Here is a 22,078-nt window from a genome sequence, read left to right as displayed (position 1 = left end):
CCAGAAAATATGTGACAGAAACACTAAATTTATAATTTGAAACATTGTTAAATTTCTAACAACAAAATTATTACTTTGGCACGTTCATTGACACGGATGGGCTGACAACACAATGCAATGGAATCCCAACTCTTTCTCGTTGTTATTAAAATGTTCATATTTCATGAAAATTACTTCCTAGAAAATCTAGGTCATGAACAAGAGCCCTAGTCTTGCATACTAAGTCAGCTTTCCGAGTTTCACCCTGGAAGAATGCAGGCCAAATTAATTACCATGACAATGAAGTAGTTAAATGTATTATTTATATAGAGGGCGCTACAACTCGAGTTTCTACTTACATTTGTGTACATTAACGTCATGTCAATACGTAAATCTTTGTGATATTTACACCTATTTTATTATTTAACATTGATATTGTAACGAGTGTCATAAAAAAAGAAGTTCTGGGACGTTTTGTATTTTTATCTTAATCCGAAATAATTAATGACTTTGATTTATTTGAATAACGTTTTTTTAAATATAATAGGATTGTATTTGGATCGTCTATAATGACTTAAGGGTTCTTTTCCACTAGTGATGTGCTATGTAGCTATGCTACGAAGATGTAATAGGTAAGCTGTGAAACTATGTGACCGTTTCCACTGAAACTAAGCTATGTAGCTGTGCGAGGAAGATGTGCGAGTAGCAGAGCAGATGTGCAGCTCTACTATGTGATGTATCGATATTAGAGAAACCATCCATAGCACGTATCTTTCCATATTAAAATCAGCTTAACTGAGTCCGTTTCTACCAATGCTAAGTTATGTGTACCAATGAATATGTATGAATACGTAGCATAGCACATCTCTGATAGAATAGGACCCAAATGCTTTGTTTTACGCAATAAGACAGTGTAGAGGTAATTTGCCTACATAGTACATGCATACACTTATAAGTTTGTGGTTGAACATCTAAAACAAACAATAGTTTACATCATTTGAAACGTTTGTCGAAGATTTCGTTCCATTGTTCGACACCGCAGCAACTCTGATAAATGAGGTTCGGTCCACGAAAGGAATCGCAGACCTAAAACCGTTTTGTTCTTACCGCATTTGAGTAACTTTATGTAATTTACGTAATTGGACCCGCACGAATGTTCCGGCCCGATTCTGTGCTACAATATTATGGCAACACTTTGATTGTGTATAACAATTAAACTTGTATTGTAATACGTATCATTTTCTTTTGTTTTTACTTTCATTGTTGTTTTTCTACGCAATCTTCTTCTCTTTATATGTAATCGGTGTATGATTTGATAATGTAATTGGACAATTTGAAGTGCAACTGATATGCTATTGATATTATATCTCTTAAGTATATAAGTGAAAAATAATTTTGTTGTTTACCGATATGACCTTGATTTTTTAAATCTGTTTGGTAATGTATTATTAATTTTGTTCCAAGTGTTATAATACCTATTTCCGTTGAAGTTGACAATGTATTATTCAATTAAGTAGCAAAGTAACTACTTCTTGAGTTTCATTAAAAGTACGGTTGTCTCTGGCCAGGATCGTCCTATCTATCTCATAACAAAACTCCTCAAAATCGGTTTAGCGGTTTATACAACCTTACCAATCCTCAAATTCAATACATTCAAAAGGTCAATGCTCTTGTAACTCACCTGATGGTGCAGTGACGGCGTCCAAGGACAGCACCTATTGCCAATAGATCCATCTGCTCGTTTATTATCTTGTTCCAAAACATCTCTACGTTTCCCGCGGGTATGGAAAGCATCATAAATCAGAGTACCGTTTAAACCTTTATCTCCAACCCATGCCAAGCATTGAGATTATGAGAAACCCTCTTATGCAAAGGAGGTCCATACTTCAACATTGGACTTTCATGGGCTGTTCCACGTCTAAATGAACGTACCCTTTACAAACCTTGTCTACATCTAGATTTATAAATCCCATCAAAAACATCCTGTAAAAAAAAAGTCTCGCAGCTCAGTCTTTCTACCGTCAAAAGTTGTGAGATCCATGTAATACCAAGTCGACTGACGCTATAACTCCAGAACGCACGAACCGATTTCTACGGTTTTGCATTCGTAGGTAACTCGGGCTCCGTGAGGATTATAGCAAAGAAAATTCAGGAAAATTTAACATTGGTGGCGAAAGTCGGAGTTCGCCGGGTTCGAAGTTTCTAATAATTATATACCTATGCGTTTACGACTCTTCATATCATCTGATCATGATACCATCAGATTTTTATTAAAGTCATAATACCGTGATGACTGATTGGAGGAAATGCAGTGAGAAATAAAAGACACATTATTGCTGTAAGTTTGGAAACAGGAAATCATGAATGGTGATAAATATGTGCAAGATTGTAATCTGATCGACCCAATCTAGTCCTAATTCTAATCAGCTATTAATCATTTAACACAAACACAATTATCATAATAATAATTATTTTATTTTATGTAGGCTAATGAAGTTCCAAAAAATAAGTAGATTACCTAATGCTCCCATAAGATAAATTTTCTTCTAACTAGGTGTACTCAATATACTGTTTAATTATTATTAGGTACAAGTAAATCTGTAAGAAGGAAAATGCATTTACAAAACTGGTTGTACGGCAATAAAATTGTACAAATAAATCTTGAATGGTCTTTACATGTTTGTTTACAAAAATAAATCGGCGAGAGCGACCTTCATTGCGGCGCGGGTGCGAAGGGCTGGTTCGCATCAGATTCACTTATGTGTGCTACCCATTAAGAAACGAAGCAGGAAAAGGAACACCGCTAACCCAGTGGCCAACTGGCGAGGCGACGTCGAACGATTACACCCGCCCGAGCCTCCATTCCGTACCGGTATCGCCGCGCCAGCGCTCGCAACCAGATACTTAACTGACTCTCATTACTAAACACATCGCCACTAAACAACCGACCTTATGACGGGCCAACCATAAGCGATGTGGACCCACCTGTCACCCCGGGGTGCTACGCTCCATTGTTCGACAATGCGGAAAGCGAAGGACGCGCCGCGCATCACAATTAGCGAAGAGAGTTTCGGCGACATGTGAATACAAAGTCGTCGTCGATATTGTGGCACTCGAAGAAATTACAGACGTCCCAGGGCTCGAGGACGAACGTGACGCACCAACACGCTTCAGTCGATACCAAAAAGAAATCCGACGCGGTTTATGTCGAAGGAGGACGCATTTTCGTGGAAAAGTGTTTGTTATGCACAACTGTGCCCGAAAGTCAGCGAAATTTTGGCAACGGCACAGCAAGACCGACGCCCGCGCAGCTGACCCGCAATCAGCTAACACATCTTGCGATGATCGCAGGAAAAGGACATTTATTTGTACAGTGTGATTGATAGTGTACGATAGTTCCACAAGGACGCAAAAGGTGCTTTGATGAACATTTATTCCTTGAAAACAGTTGTGATATTGAGGTAAGTGAATTTGATTAGTGTCCGTTACAATATTTCCTTAATCATACATTGCTCACATAGGTTATCACCTTATCACATTCCTAGGAGTGATTTAAATGCGGCCTCAATTAAATCCTGTTTCAAGTGTCACACGAAGTGCGCACTTCGATTCGTCCTGGTTTATAATAATCTGTCAGTGTTTTAATTCCATTTAAATTGGCATGTCCGAGCCATTCATCAAATTGCTACAGATTCATTAACACATTACATGGCAATAAGTGTTTAGCACACGCACTGCGAATAATGAATATTAACGATTTATAACTGTGTTAATGGACGAATTAGATTTATAGCCATACGCATGTCTTTATTTAACGAGCTACCAAAAATATGAATTATTTATATTCCTTTAAAATATGAGATATAATTGGGTGTGCAAACTGTTGCCTAGTTAGGATTTTTTACTGCAACTTTTTTAATAAGTAATCTAATTTGTTGAAAATGAACGCGTGCCAAGACAGCGCGCTTCTAGAAATAATAACAGTTCATTCAACTTCATCTACATAGACTATGCAGAATTAAGTTTGTTAACCTGAAACTCATCGAGTGATTCACTGTGCAATTAGATTTTAGCGCAATCAAGGAAATATGTAATAATTAAATGGAATTTGAGTTGATTGATAAGTTTGATTAAATGAAGTACCTGATAATATAGATGCAAAAGGATATGAAAAAGTAACTATTATTTAACATAACATTACATAGTAATTTTCCCATAGAATCGATAATCTGAAGTGGGGCATCAGTTCATCTGTAGTTCTGCCAAACCACAGCGGCACTAAATAAGGTCGGGCCGTATGTTATAAGAGTCATGCCGGTGCTATAAAACGTCGCACGACTTAAAACAATAACACATTTGTTAGAGATGAAATGTGGTGATTTGGACCACAACAAGCTTTTAACTCTGCACATCTTGGAATTGCTACTGTCGAACTAGATGTTAACCCCAGCCTAGATTCTGTATGACGAAAAACACCTGTGTTTAACCAGTGTGGTTTGTTAATAAGTAAACATTGAGGTTGGAACTTCAAGGTAAAAAGTGTAAAAACTAAATACTACAATAAGCAACCAGAATTTAAATTCGCTAGTTCTAATTAATCAGGATTGTTGATGACAACTCTATGTGAAAGTGCTCATGTAAATTAGCGAACATGCAAAAACAGACATAATTTTTAAATTGCGCTCTCTTCGTACTTGCAAATCTTATGAGGCATGACCCGAAAATATTATAAATTGGTATTCTTTGTAGGTAACATTACTTTCAGTTTTTAATTTTGGAAAAACATTGCACATTTATACCAAGGTTCAGTTTGATCGTTTGCTTGCTAGTTCGTCAGTTGTACAAGACAAAGTAATAAGATTTCCTTTATCTAAGAAATTGCAGCCATTCCTAAGTCAATTATGATATAATCTAACGTAACATAACAGTAAGCTTGCACACATCCATCAAGTTATTACGAATGGTACATTCTCAATAGCGGTGTCTTGATATTAAATCATTTAGCTAAGTCGTTAGTCTTTATAGTCTGTTTCAACTACAGAAATGCCATTTCGAAATAAAATGTAAACAGAAGTTTAAATGTAGATAGAATTAAAGACATCAATAGCAAAAACAACTCAGGAGACAAACATCAAAAAAGTAATCTAAATAAACAAGTATGAATGTTACATAGCAATAAAGAGGTTAATTATTCAAAATCAGCTTTCAATGTAAAAATAAAACATTTATTTATGAGCGCAGCAAACGAAGCATGTATACCCATTAAACTCATTATTTTTAGAATCCATGTATCAGATTAGGAACCAATTTTAATGTGAAAGTATCGAGTGAATGCTAAACGAATTCCTGATGACAATTCGATACATAATCAATTCGATTGAACGTAGGACTTAAGCATACAATCGTTTGAAGTGACACACGTGATGTGAATTGCAAATGTGTTTACAATACTAACATCGATAAAAAAGGTGATCGATTAGAAAATGTGATAAACAGTGCTGATAGCCTTAATTCAAATGCAGTGCCAAGTTTTGTTTATTTCCCTAAACTTTGTCAAGATGATTTATGGCTACAGAAGATTTTCATGAATTCATATTAATCAAAGAATAATATATGAGATTGGGTAATGTGATTAACTTGAAGTTTACGATTCGCAGGTCGACAGGTACTGTGGTATCGAATCATAATAAAGGTGTTATAGCACAATCGATTCTATCAAAACTGTCGTTGATTTATAATCGATTGTCACATTGAACCGGTTGTACGACCTGTAGATCTGGTCTGGGATATTATGCGGGTTCAGGCAATCAACTCACTTGACCTGTATTACATACAACAAGTCGGACGCGATAGCAGGTTTGATCCTTGTCAAACATTACTCTGTATTCCCGGGATTCTTAACAAGTTTTCTAAGCCAGAACCATTAGAGAGTCAAAGTGGTCCTTACTATTTAAGTGACAAAAAAGAAAAAACAGAAATATGGAAAATATATCTACTATTTTAAAAGAATTATAATTTACTGGTAAACAATATATGTATATCAGATCTAACAAATAAAAAAATAAGAAATCAATCAACCTAATTTTCGTCATCAGTTTCTTTAAAGTATTTTTCGTCATAAACCTTTTTAAATTCAACTGCACATGGTGCAATTATTTCATAGAAGTACGGTGGTACGTTTTCGTAAACTGCTTTATATCCACGGATAATTATTTTGAACGTGAAATGAACTAAATCTTCGCTTGGTTTGACTGATAGAAAATCTCTAGAACAAAATTTCACAAAAAATGGTACAGAACATAATCCAGGGATTGTAGTTTCCATAGGTTCCACGTAAAACATCTTTTTCATCTTCGTAGTTAGTTTGATTTTAATCATAGCAGAGTATAGTTTGTGGGTATTGGTAATTACGAAAACATCTTCACAATAACCATGTTTAACCGACGATTTAGACATATCTAATATAATAGGATCCACTTTTATTGGATGTGGCAGTACTTCTGCGTAGATTTTTACAGTTTTCTTCATTGCAACTTCTTCTGTTATTGTATCAATGAATAGTAAATCATAGTAACATTGATGATAACCGGTACGTTCAACTTTTGTCAAATATACCGGAATCTTTGTTGATTCGTGGGGTTGTAAATGCAAATATGTGGATTCAAGCATAAAAGTATCCAAAGCAAGTTCAATAATAACCTTAACAATAGAAGCCATGGCTTCGTGTACCATTATTCTTTCTGCAATTCGCATAGCCGATGCTTTCGTTTTAGACTCGGCTTTATGAGTTTCGAGTGGCTTATGTTCGAGTAACTTATGTTCTGTTTTATGTGTAACTATCTCAGTGTTTACCACTGCTTCTGTTGATACCTGTTGTTCTACATCATGCATAACTAACTCTGTGTTTATCCCGTCTGCATGTAAAGTAACAATTGGATCTTTACTTAAATCCATCACTCTTTTATAAATATGTAAGTGATAAGGAAAAGGATCATGTAGAGTTATATGAATATAATCAGAAGAATGCTGATCATTTCTTTTTAGATGCCAAGGATAAATAGGCGGTATATTTACGCTCTCCGATACTATCACACATCGTTGCTTTTTGAATTCAGTGACTATTGGCACACATAATGATTCCGCAGGAACATTATCGTAAACATCGAAGCCAATTTTAAAATATATGCCTGATCTAAATTCTTCTTGGTTTACAAGTTTAAATATCAATGTAAACACTTCAGGTAACCCAGGGCACAGCTTCTTTGGCAATATTGGCGAGACCTTGATGTTTCGAAAATAAGACTTATCCATAACGTATTTAAATCGAACGAACACAGAGTCACACGTACAATTTATCAATGTGAATTTAATAACTTGTTGACTTAAAGAATCGTCAGTCAGACAAATTGGTGTTGGATTACACCTAACTGCTGATGTCGGTTTTAGACATTGCCACTCTTCTTTATCACTTTCTGTTTTACCTGTCAATCCTTCTTCAGAAAAAAGGGACCTGTAACTTAAACCACAGTATTGTGACCCCATAGGAGAAATTAGTTTGTGAGGATTAGTAATTATGACATCAGGCAAGTGAATTGATTCCGCTGATGGTTCCGCTTGAACTGCAACGTTAGTTTTCGATTCTACAACCTCAGCATTCTTTTCAGATTCCGAAGAAATGTTTTCAGTATTTGGATGAATAGTTTCCGACATTTCTTCAATTATTGGTTCTGATAGTAACGAGTCATCGTTTGTTTGGATTTCTGATATACTAACCTTTTTTGTTCTCTTCCAATCCAATTCCATCTTACTCCACTTGTCGGCTGTTCTACATAAACCATCAGTTAACTCAAAAGGAGATACTCTAGTTGATTGCATATATAACTTCTCTACTATCAAAGCCTTTCGTCGATAAGCATCTTGAATTCTACGTTTGCAATCGGTGGCTGAAACGTGTAAACGTTGTACCAAGTATTCCCATCCCGGCAAAGTCCGAAAATCGATCTTATATTCTTTTTCTAACGATTTTATAAAACGTTCAATATCGAGATGATAGTCGTTAGTATCTCTGATTCTAATATGAGTACACTTTTGTGGTAGCATTATAAAGATGTGATAATTAATTGTTGTGAATAATTAATATACAAATATTAGCAGTTGTGATTATATAGCAGTATCTATCTTATTGTCAGAATGACATTGTCTAATCTTATGATACGTTTTTGTTGCGCATGACGTAATGACATGTGAGGTTTTATATAGGTATTTGATTATTTTATTTATGACCAATTTATGACTTGCAAAAGTTGTGAACTAATGAGTGATTTTTCTTAGGTAGGCGATGGATGCATCAGTTCCCCGTGTAATATTAAGCATAGCATTAGCAGCTTTGCTGCCAATGGCTTCGCTAAACAGCCATGATGGCGTGGCCAAAGAGAACATCCCACATTCGCGACAGAAGAGGATACTCTGGATCACGAACGATGGCAGGTTGGCACTACCACCTGGCACTACAATGACCATCACGCCATCGCTGTCGATGCCATTTGTCAGGCATCCACCGAAAGGATTCTTGTCTAATATGACAGTCAGTTTCCCTTTTACAAGTAAGTCATTTTGAAAAATTTTATCTTTATTTTGATATTTATATTAAAAAAAAAATCATATTCGTTACAAACGACGAGTAGACGACTCGTCTTTTTTCATAAAAAGTGCAATATTTTGTACTATCTGTGTCATATAATACCTATCGGCATTTTTTACTTAGATTTTGTCGTACACTATTATCAATATGTCTGTAGTACAAACTAGTTTAAATAAATTCAAGTTCTCTTCTACGATTTGCAGCTGAGATAATGTACCTACTTTAGACAAATCCACTACAGCAGTAGAGTAGTTCTGATCAACCATTGTGATCACGTGCTATTACTTATTTATTATTTTGTAAAATTCGTTCCTGTTAACATTTTTATGTCATCGCCACACCTGTGTAGGATTTAATGATATTTTTTCAACATGTTATTGAAGAATTTTCTTTCGATGATTTGCAGCTGACCTGACATACGAAGTGAAGTTCAAAAGTCAGTAATTTCAACTTTTAGTAGAGTAGCTGTTGTAGTGTAATTCCATAATACTTAGTAAAGATGTAATAAGTATTTACAATCGAAACTGATGTAAAAGTAGAATATTTTGATATTGATATTAATTTTAGTATTAATCTTCTTTTTTTCGGCCACACAGGACTAGAGTAATATGGTTTGTATTTTATTTTAGTAATTAGTTTTAGTAGTAATTAGTATTAGTCTATTTCTTCTTCCTCAGATTTCATAATCCTTTCATTATAATACTAGGATCCTTTAAATCCATTATAATCATTTGAAAAATTGAAATAGCAAGGGATCCGATTTAGAATATTCCAAATACGATACAAATCTGAGAAAGTAGAATAATAGAATATCTAGAAATAAATAGTATTTTAGATATTTTCGTAGAACTAGATATAAATGAAGTAAATTAAGTATTCGTAGATGATAAATTAGAGTTTAGACTAGTTAGTGATGTCTTACTTGGCGTAGACAGTAGTGTTAGAGAAACAGTTAAATTAATTAGCGGCGTAAACGTAGATACCTAGTATTGTAATATACATTTTCATTCTCATACATTTCTTTAAAATAAAGAATAAAATAATAAATTTCTAAAGACGTGTGTAAAATATTTAACTGCCGTGCTAGTTATAAGTGTGGTTACCGAGGAAGATATTTCAGATTTGATTTTCAGTTTGATATGATAGACAGGTTTTTGGATTTCGATGTCCAAATTTTCAGTATGGAGAACATAATCTGGAAATGTGCCCGGCGCATGGCAATCAGATTACCTACTGATACATAGGACTCACAATAAAAAAAATGTGCACGTCACATGAGCTATGCACGTTGTGCGTGTTATCCTATCAATGCCGAAATATGTGCTGTCAGTCCCCTTTACCGTAATGTAGATGAATTTGTATAAAATATGTATATCTAGAATTCTACTAATGTCCATTTCTTCCATATTAAAGACCCTAATGATTATTGTTTTACAAATTCCAGTCGACTTTGACAAACTTGGTTTGACGGACAATGAGAATCCTTACGGAGCATTTCCGCCAATCTTGGCCCGATCTATGGGAAGAGCGGCGGTTTCCATGATGGCGGATTATGTGGGACAATATTTGGACCGTAGACGAGGCAAGCGGTCTACCAGTGAAAATGTCACACCAGATGTTGAAAAGGCGATACTCGATAGATTACATGGAGGAGAGAGGTAAGGTTCTAACTAAGTATTTTATGCTATTGATAAATTAGTTTAAGTTTGTTAAGGAAATCTCAGTAAACAGTGACAAGTTTAAGCTTGACTACTAAGTGATAAAGGAACAAGGTACTGAAGGGACCACACAGGAGAGCCGTTAGCACGTATGCCTATTGGTCAGACCACGTGGAGGTCAGACAGTAGCGGTTAAGTTATTGGTCGTCACTTTCACCTTCACGTTGAATCAGGAATTCAACCCACGAAGGACAGCTGGCGACGAACGCAGGAAGTTACAACGAAAATGTGTTTCAAATTCTTTATGTGATTCGAAAACTAATTTCAATTACATAAGATATTTTAATTCATGAATTGGAGCAAAAACTAAAAGTTAAATTGAATAACAATAGATCGTGGTACTTTCTGATAGCTATCTTTAACCAATAGCATCCTAAATAGATACAAATGTAGATTGTTCTTGATTACAAAACATTATTTGTAACAAGCAAGCTTTGTTCCTCAGTCTAAGAAACAAAATAACACAAAGTCTGACCAATGACTACGTTACTTTAAAGATAGTTTTTACCTATTTTCATGTGTTTCAGAGCAATATTATACGGGATAGCAGAGGACATATTCGCAAACTTCGGTTTATCAGGAAAGGAATGTCTCCTGCGAGCTATATGTGAAATACAATCACATCCTCTCAAAAACTTTGGGTTTCTGGGAGAAATCATGAAGCTATTCTTTACGTACGTATTTTTTATTGATCAGTAAAAAGTAAATCCTGTTTCCTTCTTGATTGAGTTTAAAATAGAATGCATTATCAGCTTATTTCCTAAGATATGGCCAGCTTCCAGTGTAACCGGATGCTACATTATCGGGGACAGACTAACTGACGTCTAAAGAGTCGTGGATAAACTGGTGTTGGACTTGCATTCTAGCATTTACGAGATTTTAAGTGTTCATGAAATTGATTAAAGTTTGACTACTAATTTCCTTAACGATCAGTACAGAGTTCACCATCAATATAAAATACATGTAAATCATTTATAACACAACACACTATGAACTTTCGTCGTTGACTGCAACCAAATCTCTCCTACGATTTTATCCCGACAGGGTCCATAATACTGTAGTATTAAGCCAACACCTGTGTACATTATGGATGCAATAAATACTTGAATACTTAAATTTCCCAATAAATGTGCTTATCTTTTTGTTCATATTTCAGACCTAGCAAGTCACCGTACGCCAGCCTATTAGATGAATACGTAGAAGCCCAAAAGGCTGGGGAATCTGGTGGCGAATGCTGGCCGTATTACCGATTATGTCCCAAGAGTATCTTCCAATCTTCTAACAAATATTCGTGAGTATGGTTTTGATATGAGCATTATTAGGTTTGCCATATAAGATTGGCTGATGTTCGACGTTAACATATCCAGTTATTTGGAGAATATTACAAGTGTAGGAGAGCCATACTTCGGCACGAATGGGCCGGCTCGATCGGAGTGATACCACGGCCTCACAGAAAACCGACGTGAAACAACGCTTGCGTTATGTTTTATTGTGTGAATGGGGTTACCGGAGGCCCAATTACCCCCTTCGCAATCCACGATACCCCAACAACTCATAAATTCTTAACCCCCAAAAACCGGCAATGCACTTGTGACGCCTCAGGTGTTTCAAGTCTCCATGGGCGACGGCGATTGCTTACCATCAGATGATCCGTCTGTTCGTTTACCAGCTTATTCCATAAAAAAAGACTCTTATAAAACACAGCGAAGAAATTGGGATCTCATTAAGTGACTGGTACTTTACGATGCTGATTATATTGTTTACAGGAAAGATGCAGAGGACATGCACAGGCGACAAGAACACGAGGACGACGAAGAGAACAAAATAGAAGATGTGCAAGCAATGTAGACCAATTTTAGTGATGTCATTGAAACTACGGCTCATACAGCCGTCGACAGAATTCCAAAATGTAGTGGTAGTTCCGACCAAAGCTCTTTGTAATTAGACTTGTACTAAAATTATTTATTTTTACATCTAAGTGCCATTCCATTGAGCCACGTGAAGACGGTGACGAGCAAATAGTGTTATACAACAGCATTGCGCAAACAAACGCTTGCATAAATTTCTTTTTTTTTTGTATATGCCACTATTTGAACGTCATCATCTACGCGCGCCTTTGTTTGTTTAGTTGAATTATTTTTATTTTCTTTTGAAAATCCTTATCGTTCGTTATTTATTCTAATTGTTTAATTAATTTTATTTTTTACGTGTTAATGTTATTCTGCTCATCTTTGTTGTCACTTTTACTGTAAGTTAGGAAACACGAAGTGAGTCTAAAGTAGCTAGTGATTTTGTAAATTTTTATTCTATTTATAGTTTTTAAGTAATATACCTTTTTATCCTATTTTGCATTTTGTATTAAAACCAATGTTTGTTTTGAATTTGTTTTGTTACTTTCACAAACGTACGTCGTACGTTTATACGTCAGATTTTAAATTTTAATCAGCAGTTCCAAAAAAGTAGCTTTATGCATAAAATCACAGCAAATAGCTATAAATACAATTATTATTCTCCTACTCTAATTAAAAACCAACATAAGGACAACTAAAACCCAAAGAACCAAACTATCAAAAACATCCTTCAGTTTAAACACTAGCATAACAAACTAGACCCAATTACGTTGACCTGTAAAGAGACGAATCAATAAAAACCCCGCGCGTTTAATAATACATACCGATAAAGCACGTGAGAATAGACAACCCTAGTCGGAACACCGAAAGTTCCGTCAGGGGGCGTGGAAATGAAAGGCAACGCCGCCCGATAATATTCTATTTTTGGACCAAAACTCTGCTATGATTAAGGTAAGACGACTATGAAGAATCTTATACGAGTGTTTAAAACATGTGTTAGTGTGTATAGTGTTCGTGTATTAAACGTTTCAGGCGCAATATGTGATGTTCGTTCTAACCCTTATGTTGAGTGCAATGCTCGAAACTGCATCGATAACCAAAAGAAGCTATTCAGACCAGTCCGTGAGAGGATACATCACTGAGGTACTGTGCTTTAAAACTGTATAAACCATATATTCGTGATACCAAGTATATTCTAACTTAACATAATGTTGTAGCGAACATGTTGGTGGAACGAGGTTTGCAAGGAGGAGTTCCAAACGCTGTTCCGATGTAAATGCCCCTCATGGTCCTACTGCAGAAGCCCAGGACGCTATTACAACGCAATATGCTCCATGACAGAGACCGGATACATCTGGGATCAACCCCACTCCGAATGGCGCCCTCAGTAGTAAACAAACATCTAAAACGTATTTCCAAAATCTTATTGTAACACAAAACATTCTAGCTTGTTACCTAGATATAGGAAAGTCTCAACAAAATTCTCAAAAAAAACTTGCTAATGTGCCAAATTCTCACAACGATTCTAATTTGAGACTGATTCAGTATAAAATGAAATTAAATTTCGCCTTCTATTTTCATATTTAGCCTAAGATAATGCACCTCGATTTCTTTATTCACCACATTTTAGATCACAAATAATAATATTAAACCAAGAAAATGTAGCACGCGTATATCGTTTACACTGCCAATTACGTTCAATACACATGTTTCAAGTAATGTGAAAAATAAATCTATGTTCATTCGATATTTATGAATTTCATTTCTCGTTTCCCCAATTTTGACCTTGAGAATGTATGAGAAGCCATTGGAGGCACGCGCATGCGTATCGGGTTTAGTCCGAGAGTGTATAATCAATATCTGAAGCAGACAGCAATCCGACCCTAACAATACGTGGACCACAACAAATATCGGGATCCAACAAAATGTTACCGACATTCGTGTTCCTTCTGTCTTTAACGGGAATCTATTGTGAGCCAGAGACAGTGAGGGATAATTTCGACTATTTCAGTTATAATTTGGTAAGTAACTTTCCCACAATATCCATTATCCGTAATTAGGTAATACGCACGTAACGTAACCTTTGTCTACATAAGTATAAAGTTACATAAAGCAGTGCTCAAGTGTGTTCCTAAAATCTTCCAGCCGAAGGATGAAATCGTTTTACGGCCCCAAGAAGTGAAGGATTGGCCCCAAACGTCGCTGAACGTGGGCCAGATAACTGCAGTGTCCATTAATTCTTTGGGACAACCTGTGATATTCCACAGGGCTGAGCGAGTATGGGACGAAAGGTCAGTAGTAAACCATTCCAATATCCCATTCTCTCAAAGATTCTCTGATAAATTCAAGAACTTGTGTGTAACAATAGTTTCTGTACCGTAAGTGAAGTCTGAAATAAAGACAGAGATTTATCTCAGCAACTTTCTCAAATGCCCGCTCCAACAAGTCCGTGGTCAGTTGGGCCTATTTATTTCAATCAAGTACCCGAATAATAGCTGATGATAAATTTTAAGACTGGAGATTCTACTACTCATATAGTTTTTAAATTTTAGTAAAAAATACAGTCATCTACCCAAATTATATTTTCTTATTAATCCTATCATTGCAGACTGTATCAGTATTTTTCTACTCCTGTATATGTTTTTTTTTAGGGCTTAATCCCTCAAAAGAACTCTTTTTATTAAGGATCTTATCTTTCTAAATTGTTTTATGGGCTTTATCGTTGAGGGATGAACCTTTTTAGGGATTACAATATTTTCTTCATTTTGTTTACAGCACTTTCAACGAATCCAACGTCTACCAAGACCTGGACAAGGGTCCGATCATAGAGGATACTATCCTAGTCTTGGACCCTCACACTGGATCTGTGCTGCATAGCTGGGGAGCTTACGCTTTCTACATGCCACATGGGCTGACTGTGGATCACCATGACAACGTTTGGGTCACAGACGTTGCTAAGCATCAAGTTTTTAAGGTAAGATTACCAATCCGTGCTACGTATTATTTATCTAACGATGAAATTAGTATTGATTGAATATGAGGACTGAAGCAATGAATTCAAGGACACGATAAGTCTCAAGGTCATTTGACTTTGATTGGTTTCTTTTGGTTCTGGCTTCGATACGCAAAAGGACAATTATTTTTCTTTTAATTCGTGACTCAGTTTCAGGATTATTGTTCAGAAATTGACTTCTTTGGTTGAAGACTTCCTCAAAACTTTAAACATTTTTTATTTTTCTTTCCAGTACATTCCAAACAATCACAAATACCCAACATTGACGATCGGAGAAGCGTTCACCGCCGGCTTCCCATTCAGACGTCGTTCACCAGTCCACTACCTTTGCATGCCAACTTCTGTCGCTGTCGCCACCACGGGAGAAATATTCGTCGCTGATGGCTATTGCAACAACCAGATCTTGAAGTTCAACGCAGCTGGAAAGCTGTTACTGGCTATACCATCCGTTTCTGAATCTTGGACCTTAAATGTCCCTCATAGCGTGACCTTATTGGAGCATTTGGACCTGGTCTGCGTCGCTGATAGAGAGAACATGAGGATTGTCTGCCCTAAGGCTGGTTTGAAGAGCTACGTGGATAGGTTTGATGAACCGACCACTGTTATTGAGGATCCTACACTCGGCAGGGTTTTCGCCGTTGCGTCTCACGGTGACACGATATACGCTGTGAACGGACCGACGTCTCAGAATATTGCTGTGCGAGGTTTTACTGTGAATGCGTTCTATGAGAATATTTTGGATACCTGGGAACCGACCACTGTAAGTATATTTATTTTGTACCTTTGATGATGATTTTTACTTTTGCGTACTTGCGATATTTATTTGAGCCTAATAAAACACCCATTGTTTATGAGAAACTCCCATAAGACTGGTTTATTAAAAAGACTAACATTTGGGGGTTTTAAAGGGACTGTGTTATTTGACTTTGTTCAAAAGTAATTCAATGATCAAACAAACTAAGAAATTAAGTCTTACTAGCCGCTAGATACAATGGACTGAACATACGAGAGAATTTTGAACTTTTTCTCACCTACATTAAAGGTGAATTTTAAACTTTGACTTACATTAAAATCATCAATATATTAATATTTGATAATAAATATTTCCAGGGCTTCACCAACCCCCACTCAGTGGCTGTCACAAGAAACGGCTCCCACCTCTACGTCACAGAAATAGGACCGAACAAGATATGGAAGTTCGAACTAACAGACGTTTATGATAAAAAGTAAATGTATTAGAAGAAAACTATATAGAACAATGTTTAACTAACTTCAGAGTATATTAGTTCGCTTGGCGGTGAATAAAATTCACCGAACATAGGAAAGATATGCATGTATATGATGATTCTAGGAATATATTGATATTACTATACGCTCCTAATTAAAATACTACAATATAACCAGACTTAGTAGTTCTAGTAATACTATATTAGTGTTCTTTAACGCTTCTACGTAAGAACTCACTTCAATATACCGTAGAGGATTTAAATTTGCTTCTACATGTAATGGGAATAAAGTTCATTTTCAATTAACCAAGTCAAATTGCCGTATAGATTTGAACTTAATACATATTTATGTACGTAAATGTTCCTGCCATATTGGCTAATTTATTTAATGAGAAATATAATGTATGGTAATGAAGAGAAATGTTTAATGTTGGTGTAATTAAAGGGCCAAAAAAACACGCACAGAAAATTAATTGATTGAACCTTTAAGACCTAAAAAGCTAAGCGATTGTACACGCGGGTATCATTAAAGGATTTTATGTCTTCCTACTTGGAAATAAGGTACTAATTTACTTCCCGTAATAATAATAATTTTTTACTCTCTGATTTACATTTCATCAACTAATTTAAAGTCAGTTTAAGTTTCTATAGAGCACAGAATAAAAATCAAATGCGTAGAAACTTAGAAAGTTTAAAGTAAGACAAGGTAACATTTTTTAAATAGTTTAAGTTAAACATACCAGTCTGAAATGTTAATTTGGGTCAATTTGAATTGATTTCACCTCCTTTCTTTTAATCAATGGGCCTAAAATTCAGTACACACATTTATTTTTAATGGCAACACTACTAATATGTGTACAATCGTCTTTAGCTGGTAGTGTATGAAATATATTTTCATAAAAGTAAAAGTAGAGGAAATTTTGGCTTTCTAGTTAGAAAACTATGTCTAAATGAATGTGGTAGTAACTTCTGATAGTATTAAACTAAAGGACCAAATTGGCATGTTCACGTCAAAAAAGAAATTAAAAATTTGGTTGAAAAAATAAAATATAGATTCGAAACACGGAATTTGAAGTTCATAATTTTATTTATTTATTTTACTAAGTATTTACAGAATAATTTAAAGTTTCATAACAGATAGATACACAAAAATATTATAGATAGAAAAGAAGTTTATTTTATATCCAAACTTACAGATAAATTAAATAACATTTACAATTATATAAAAAACTTATAATTTATAATTACAGATACTTATATTTATAGTACCTATATTATAAGAATGGAACTAGACATGACCTTGTCACTTTCTGCTTATCACATGGAATTACAATACATACCTTTATGTGACTACTTTCTTTTTCATAACCTTCATGAAGAGCACCATATCTGGGGAAAAAATATAACACATGAAATAATATAAATGTATGAACTTTGTGGTCATAGCACAGGACAATATACTTATCATTAGAACTTGAGACGAGATATTCACCAGGTTATTTATGTCTATGCACCCTCCGTGGTCATGCTTGCAACAGTTCCGAAATATCGCAAACTCAAAGACATAAATAAACATGGTAAATATCAAGTTCCAATGATAGTGTTGGTGACCATGTCAGTTTAAAAACTTATATGAAAATATACTTGTTACCATCAGAGCTCTGGGGCTTTAGTGCGAGTTTACGATTAACGAGATCGAATCAATATCGATTTCGACACTGTGATTGGCTGGCTCTGAAAACCAACCAATCACTGCGCCGAACGCGCTAACGCAAAGGAAACTCGTACTAAGCGTAGTCTATTCTATCGTAAAATTCGAGAGACTACTCATTTGGGACAAACCAGGCAGCTAAGATAGGTTCTTATAAGCTACGATCTTCAACCCGGTCGTCAAGCATAGAGACTATGGCAAAGCATTTTTTGTAAAGGAGGCACACATTCACAACAGTGGACTCTGATGTAGTTATTTACTATTGTCAAGAATAATTATTATGATTTAATTAAAAGAACTATGTAATCTAACTTACTTATAAAGATAGCCATGACAATAGCCAACATGATCCACAGCCAGCACTTCCAAGCACTCTTACTGTGCTCCTGCAGTCTATCTGACTCCACTTTCAATGAGGAGATATTACGGTCTGTCAGCTCTGAGGATTTCTTCAAAGCCTGAAAATTTGATAAATGAAAATGTTAGCTTTCTTACTATATTAAGATTTACTACCTATATTTACCCCAACAACAGCTGAATAGTTTAATGAGTACAGTTCTTAAATAATTAATAAAACTATGTTTAACATCCGACTGAAACGACATTACGTAAAACACGTGTTGAAGTAGGAACATTTTTTTATACAGATAATATACCTAACTAAAACTTTCTTTTAAATCTGAAAAATACTATGCTGAATACTGCGTCAAAAGTGGTTCAGCCAAACGCGAGATAATCACGCATAAACATATGTACTTACATACATACAGATCAAACTGATAACCTCCTCTTTTTGAAGCAAGTTAAAGAGCAGTGGAACTGAACTTGAGTTCATTTCTCTTTGAAAAAACATTCAAAAATTAAATGCTCTCACAAAGAAAATTTGCTAGCACTTTTTTAGCCTTTCCTCATAAGTCCTATAACATCTTCAGTCTTATAAGTCAGATTTAACATAGATGTTAGCATTTTAAGGGTCTCAGCACACATATGGGATCGGAAAGGGATCGTCACCGTATCGCCTCGAGCCGTTCAGAATGGTTTGTATTAAACTCCCTACTGCAACGCACACTAATCGGAATAATAACGTAATCGCCTCGCCTCGGAACAGGCTCCGAACTTGAATTCCCGCGCTTACGGCTCATCGTCCCCGCGCTTACGTTTCTCCGTCCCCGCGCATACGTCTCTCCGTACCGACTAACTATCGTGTTAGTCTAGTCGGTGTCGTCTAGCCGTAGCCGAGTTGACGTACAGGCGCTGCTGATACGCTTTCGTTACGTGCATACGGTAGGTTGACGCCTGGTTGACAGCGAGGCGAAAGGCGTTACGGTTACGATCCCTTTCCGATCCCATATGTGTGCTGAGACCATAAATGGGATAATGGAATGGAGCCATCTCATTAAAACAACATAACTCATAGAACAAAATTCAAATTAATGAATATACTTTAACCCCACATAATAAAAATCTAGTGAAATAACATCTTACCTCAGTATCCCCTTTAATAATAGTGCTGGCAATTTGAGACTGTTCTTTCAAGCTCTTTGTGAGCAGCACCATGTTCTCCGCTACTTTCTCCTGCATATTCTGATGGTATTTCAGCAAGGAGTCCAAGTCTTCCTGGCCACTGCTGTTGCTTGTGAAGTTTGGTGCTTTGATTATATTCCTCTTTCGTAGCGTGTCATCACTGTCTTCTGGAATTATGAGGAGACAAGATTTAAGAAAAGTTTGTATAATATTGGAACAGAGAGTAAAAAACTAAGTTTTGACTGCACGGAACAGTGGCTGGGCACCTGGCTAATTGCCATGAGACTTGTAGCGGGTTCGATTCCCGCAAGGAGCAACTCTTTGTGTGATCCAAAAATTGTTGTTTCGTGTCTGAGTGTTAAGTGTATGTGAACTTATATGTTTGTAAATGCACACACGACACAGGAGAAAATCCTAGAGATGGGCAACATTACGCTAAGAAAAGAAAGGAGTATTTTTATTACATTTGAAATAATATCTGTACTATTTATGATGGAAGTATAGGTAAGTGTTAAACTGGTATAAACATAAAGCTTTGTTTTTTTTTTTGTTTTTTTTTTAAAACGTTGTCCCACATTAGGATTTTCTCCTAGGTAAAGCTAGACAAACACAAACATTATTTTTGTACTCCTATTATATTTTAATTTCAGAAGTAACATCAACTGTTGATATTTTGAACGATAAAAAATATAATTCTTACAAGGTGTTTGTGGAACCTGAAAAAAAGAGAGAAAATATTCAAGCAGACAGTATACTAACCTAGTCCAAATAATTCAGATCTAAGTTCCACTCCATATTTGACTCTAGTTTTCTGGTGTATCTCTTGAGCTGATGCATCGGCAGACATGGTGGCTGCTCCATGTGACAGTAACTGAACTGCTTCCAACTGTAAACCAAGTTTTGGTAGGTATTTAGTAATATACATCTTGACTAGGTAGTTGAAAGATGTCAGTCATTTAGCCCTTCTTTACAATATCTAAATTGTTGTACATAAAGTCTTGTTATCCCTTTATTTTAGGGGGGATAAACCATCCAATAATTTCTCCACTGTACAAATACTGTTAGGACTTTAAACCCTTTTTTTGAGAGGGGCAATCTTAAAATGGCTTCTCCTGCCTTGGGCGAGTTGCGAGGGAGTGTCAGACTCTTACTGACTAAAAACCACCCTGTTCCTACTCCTGCTTTTTGAACCTGAGCCCCGGTAAACCCACTAGGTAGTCTGCAGGTCTTCTTACCCCAATGGTTTTATAGTGAATACACATTAATCAACTACATAATGTAACAGTGTCAGCTGTAATGGTAAATATCTAAATGAGTCTAATATTTTCATCATTATTTAATGCTAGGAAGCTACCAACCTTTTCACTGGGAGTATTTAACGAAGCTGTTTGAACAACTCCCTTCAAGAAAGAAGCTCTTTTCACATATTCCGCTAGCTGCTCCTTTGATGGCTTACTGAAATGTTAAGAGTACAGATTGTAACTTTAATTTCTAATTAATTCTGTAACTTTTACCATCATTTTAAAATAAATAAAGGGTTTTTAACTGACTGTAACACTTAATTATTATATTTTTCGTCTAACTTGCATAACTATTTGATGAAGAACTCGACAAGTTTAGTTTAGTATAATAGAGAGTAGCAGCGCGACTGTCGCCACATCGTGCTTTACGAAATGCTGCTCCTGGATATGAGACTCTAGCATGTTTGGCTAGGCTAGGCTTGAAACTAGTCGAGTTCCTCGTCAAATAGCGAGCAAGCCGAAAAACATTAATTAATTTGGTATATCTCATGAAAGTTATGATATAAACATGGATAACACACGTAATTTAACCCAGAAATGAGCAAATTTTTGTCGGGCAAATGTTTAAATCCAATAAGAATACACACTTACTCTTTACTAGTTTTAAGTTCTGCTATCATTTCAGTCAAAGCCTCCACGTACTGCTTGAGCCTACAATTGTTGTCAATAGGCTCCTGTTTCGCCATCAGTTCGCATTTGTTCAATAGCTGCCTCACATTCATTTCTAGTCGAGATCTCTTTGCAACGGTCACACAAGGCTTCGGCTTTTCGGGCCTTTCCACAGCCATTTTGCCTTTTGTATATTTATTACACAGAAATAGATTTACTTAGCATACAGAAAATGTATGTTCTCGTAAAATATTTCACTTATTTTGAATTTGTTGACAAGATTATTGATCAATACGTGTTTTGAGTTTTGACATTGAAATTATTTGACGTTGTCAATGTTGACGTGTACCTAGTGATGTGACTGCCCGATTATTTGATCACATGAATCGGTTGAATCTATTCGATATTCAACTCACATTCACTAAACTTTTTAGTATGAATGAAAGAAGAGTAAGGCGTTTCTAGTTTGAATATATTTAAAAAAATTAGGTACCTTAATTTTTCCC

The 22,078-nt window shown here is 35.7% G+C and overlaps 5 protein-coding genes across 7 annotated transcripts; 3 read left to right on the top strand and 2 right to left on the bottom strand.

Moving 5' to 3' along the window:
* The first annotated feature begins 2,697 nt into the window (after positions 1–2,697).
* LOC118266335 (uncharacterized) lies at positions 2,698–12,682 on the top strand. Of its 3 annotated transcripts, none has more exons than XM_035579744.2 (7): positions 2,698–3,440; positions 8,315–8,582; positions 9,027–9,056; positions 10,065–10,278; positions 10,866–11,012; positions 11,495–11,629; positions 12,105–12,682. In XM_035579744.2, the coding sequence occupies exons 2-7, from the start codon at positions 8,318–8,320 to the stop codon at positions 12,184–12,186; spliced, it is 873 nt and encodes a 290-aa protein (XP_035435637.2). In that variant the 5' UTR covers positions 2,698–3,440; positions 8,315–8,317; the 3' UTR covers positions 12,187–12,682. The 3 variants fall into 3 exon arrangements, with proteins under 3 accessions (XP_035435637.2, XP_035435636.2, XP_035435638.2); XM_035579743.2 differs by having other exon boundaries at positions 2,719–3,440; positions 8,311–8,582; XM_035579745.2 differs by lacking the exon at positions 9,027–9,056 and having other exon boundaries at positions 2,765–3,440; positions 8,311–8,582.
* On the bottom strand, positions 4,819–7,961 carry LOC118266333 (uncharacterized). The gene is made up of 2 exons (XM_050694629.1): positions 7,753–7,961; positions 4,819–7,489 (listed from the first exon to the last, which is right to left on the bottom strand). The coding sequence occupies exons 1-2, from the start codon at positions 7,815–7,817 to the stop codon at positions 6,058–6,060; spliced, it is 1,497 nt and encodes a 498-aa protein (XP_050550586.1). The 5' UTR covers positions 7,818–7,961; the 3' UTR covers positions 4,819–6,057.
* Positions 12,683–12,927: 245 nt separating the features above from the next.
* Positions 12,928–13,937, top strand: LOC118266337 (uncharacterized). Its single transcript, XM_035579747.2, has 3 exons — positions 12,928–13,139; positions 13,221–13,331; positions 13,406–13,937. The coding sequence occupies exons 1-3, from the start codon at positions 13,131–13,133 to the stop codon at positions 13,577–13,579; spliced, it is 294 nt and encodes a 97-aa protein (XP_035435640.1). The 5' UTR covers positions 12,928–13,130; the 3' UTR covers positions 13,580–13,937.
* Positions 13,938–13,966: 29 nt separating this feature from the next.
* Positions 13,967–17,772, top strand: LOC118266334 (peptidyl-alpha-hydroxyglycine alpha-amidating lyase 2-like). Its single transcript, XM_035579741.2, has 5 exons — positions 13,967–14,209; positions 14,334–14,479; positions 14,964–15,162; positions 15,434–15,961; positions 16,312–17,772. Exons 1-5 carry the CDS (start codon positions 14,114–14,116, stop codon positions 16,429–16,431), a joined length of 1,089 nt encoding a protein of 362 aa, XP_035435634.2. The 5' UTR covers positions 13,967–14,113; the 3' UTR covers positions 16,432–17,772.
* LOC118266336 (vesicle transport protein USE1) lies at positions 17,582–21,882 on the bottom strand. Its single transcript, XM_050694641.1, has 6 exons — positions 21,555–21,882; positions 21,021–21,117; positions 20,422–20,548; positions 19,624–19,829; positions 18,455–18,596; positions 17,582–17,816 (listed from the first exon to the last, which is right to left on the bottom strand). The coding sequence occupies exons 1-6, from the start codon at positions 21,749–21,751 to the stop codon at positions 17,770–17,772; spliced, it is 816 nt and encodes a 271-aa protein (XP_050550598.1). The 5' UTR covers positions 21,752–21,882; the 3' UTR covers positions 17,582–17,769.
* Between the last annotated feature and the right edge of the window lie 196 nt (positions 21,883–22,078).

The sequence above is a fragment of the Spodoptera frugiperda genome, chromosome 7 (assembly GCF_023101765.2).
Source record: "Spodoptera frugiperda isolate SF20-4 chromosome 7, AGI-APGP_CSIRO_Sfru_2.0, whole genome shotgun sequence".
NCBI classification, from domain to species: domain Eukaryota; kingdom Metazoa; phylum Arthropoda; class Insecta; order Lepidoptera; family Noctuidae; genus Spodoptera; species Spodoptera frugiperda.
Note: the sequence above shows the minus strand (reverse complement) of the source record. Positions and strands in the feature narration are given on the sequence as shown.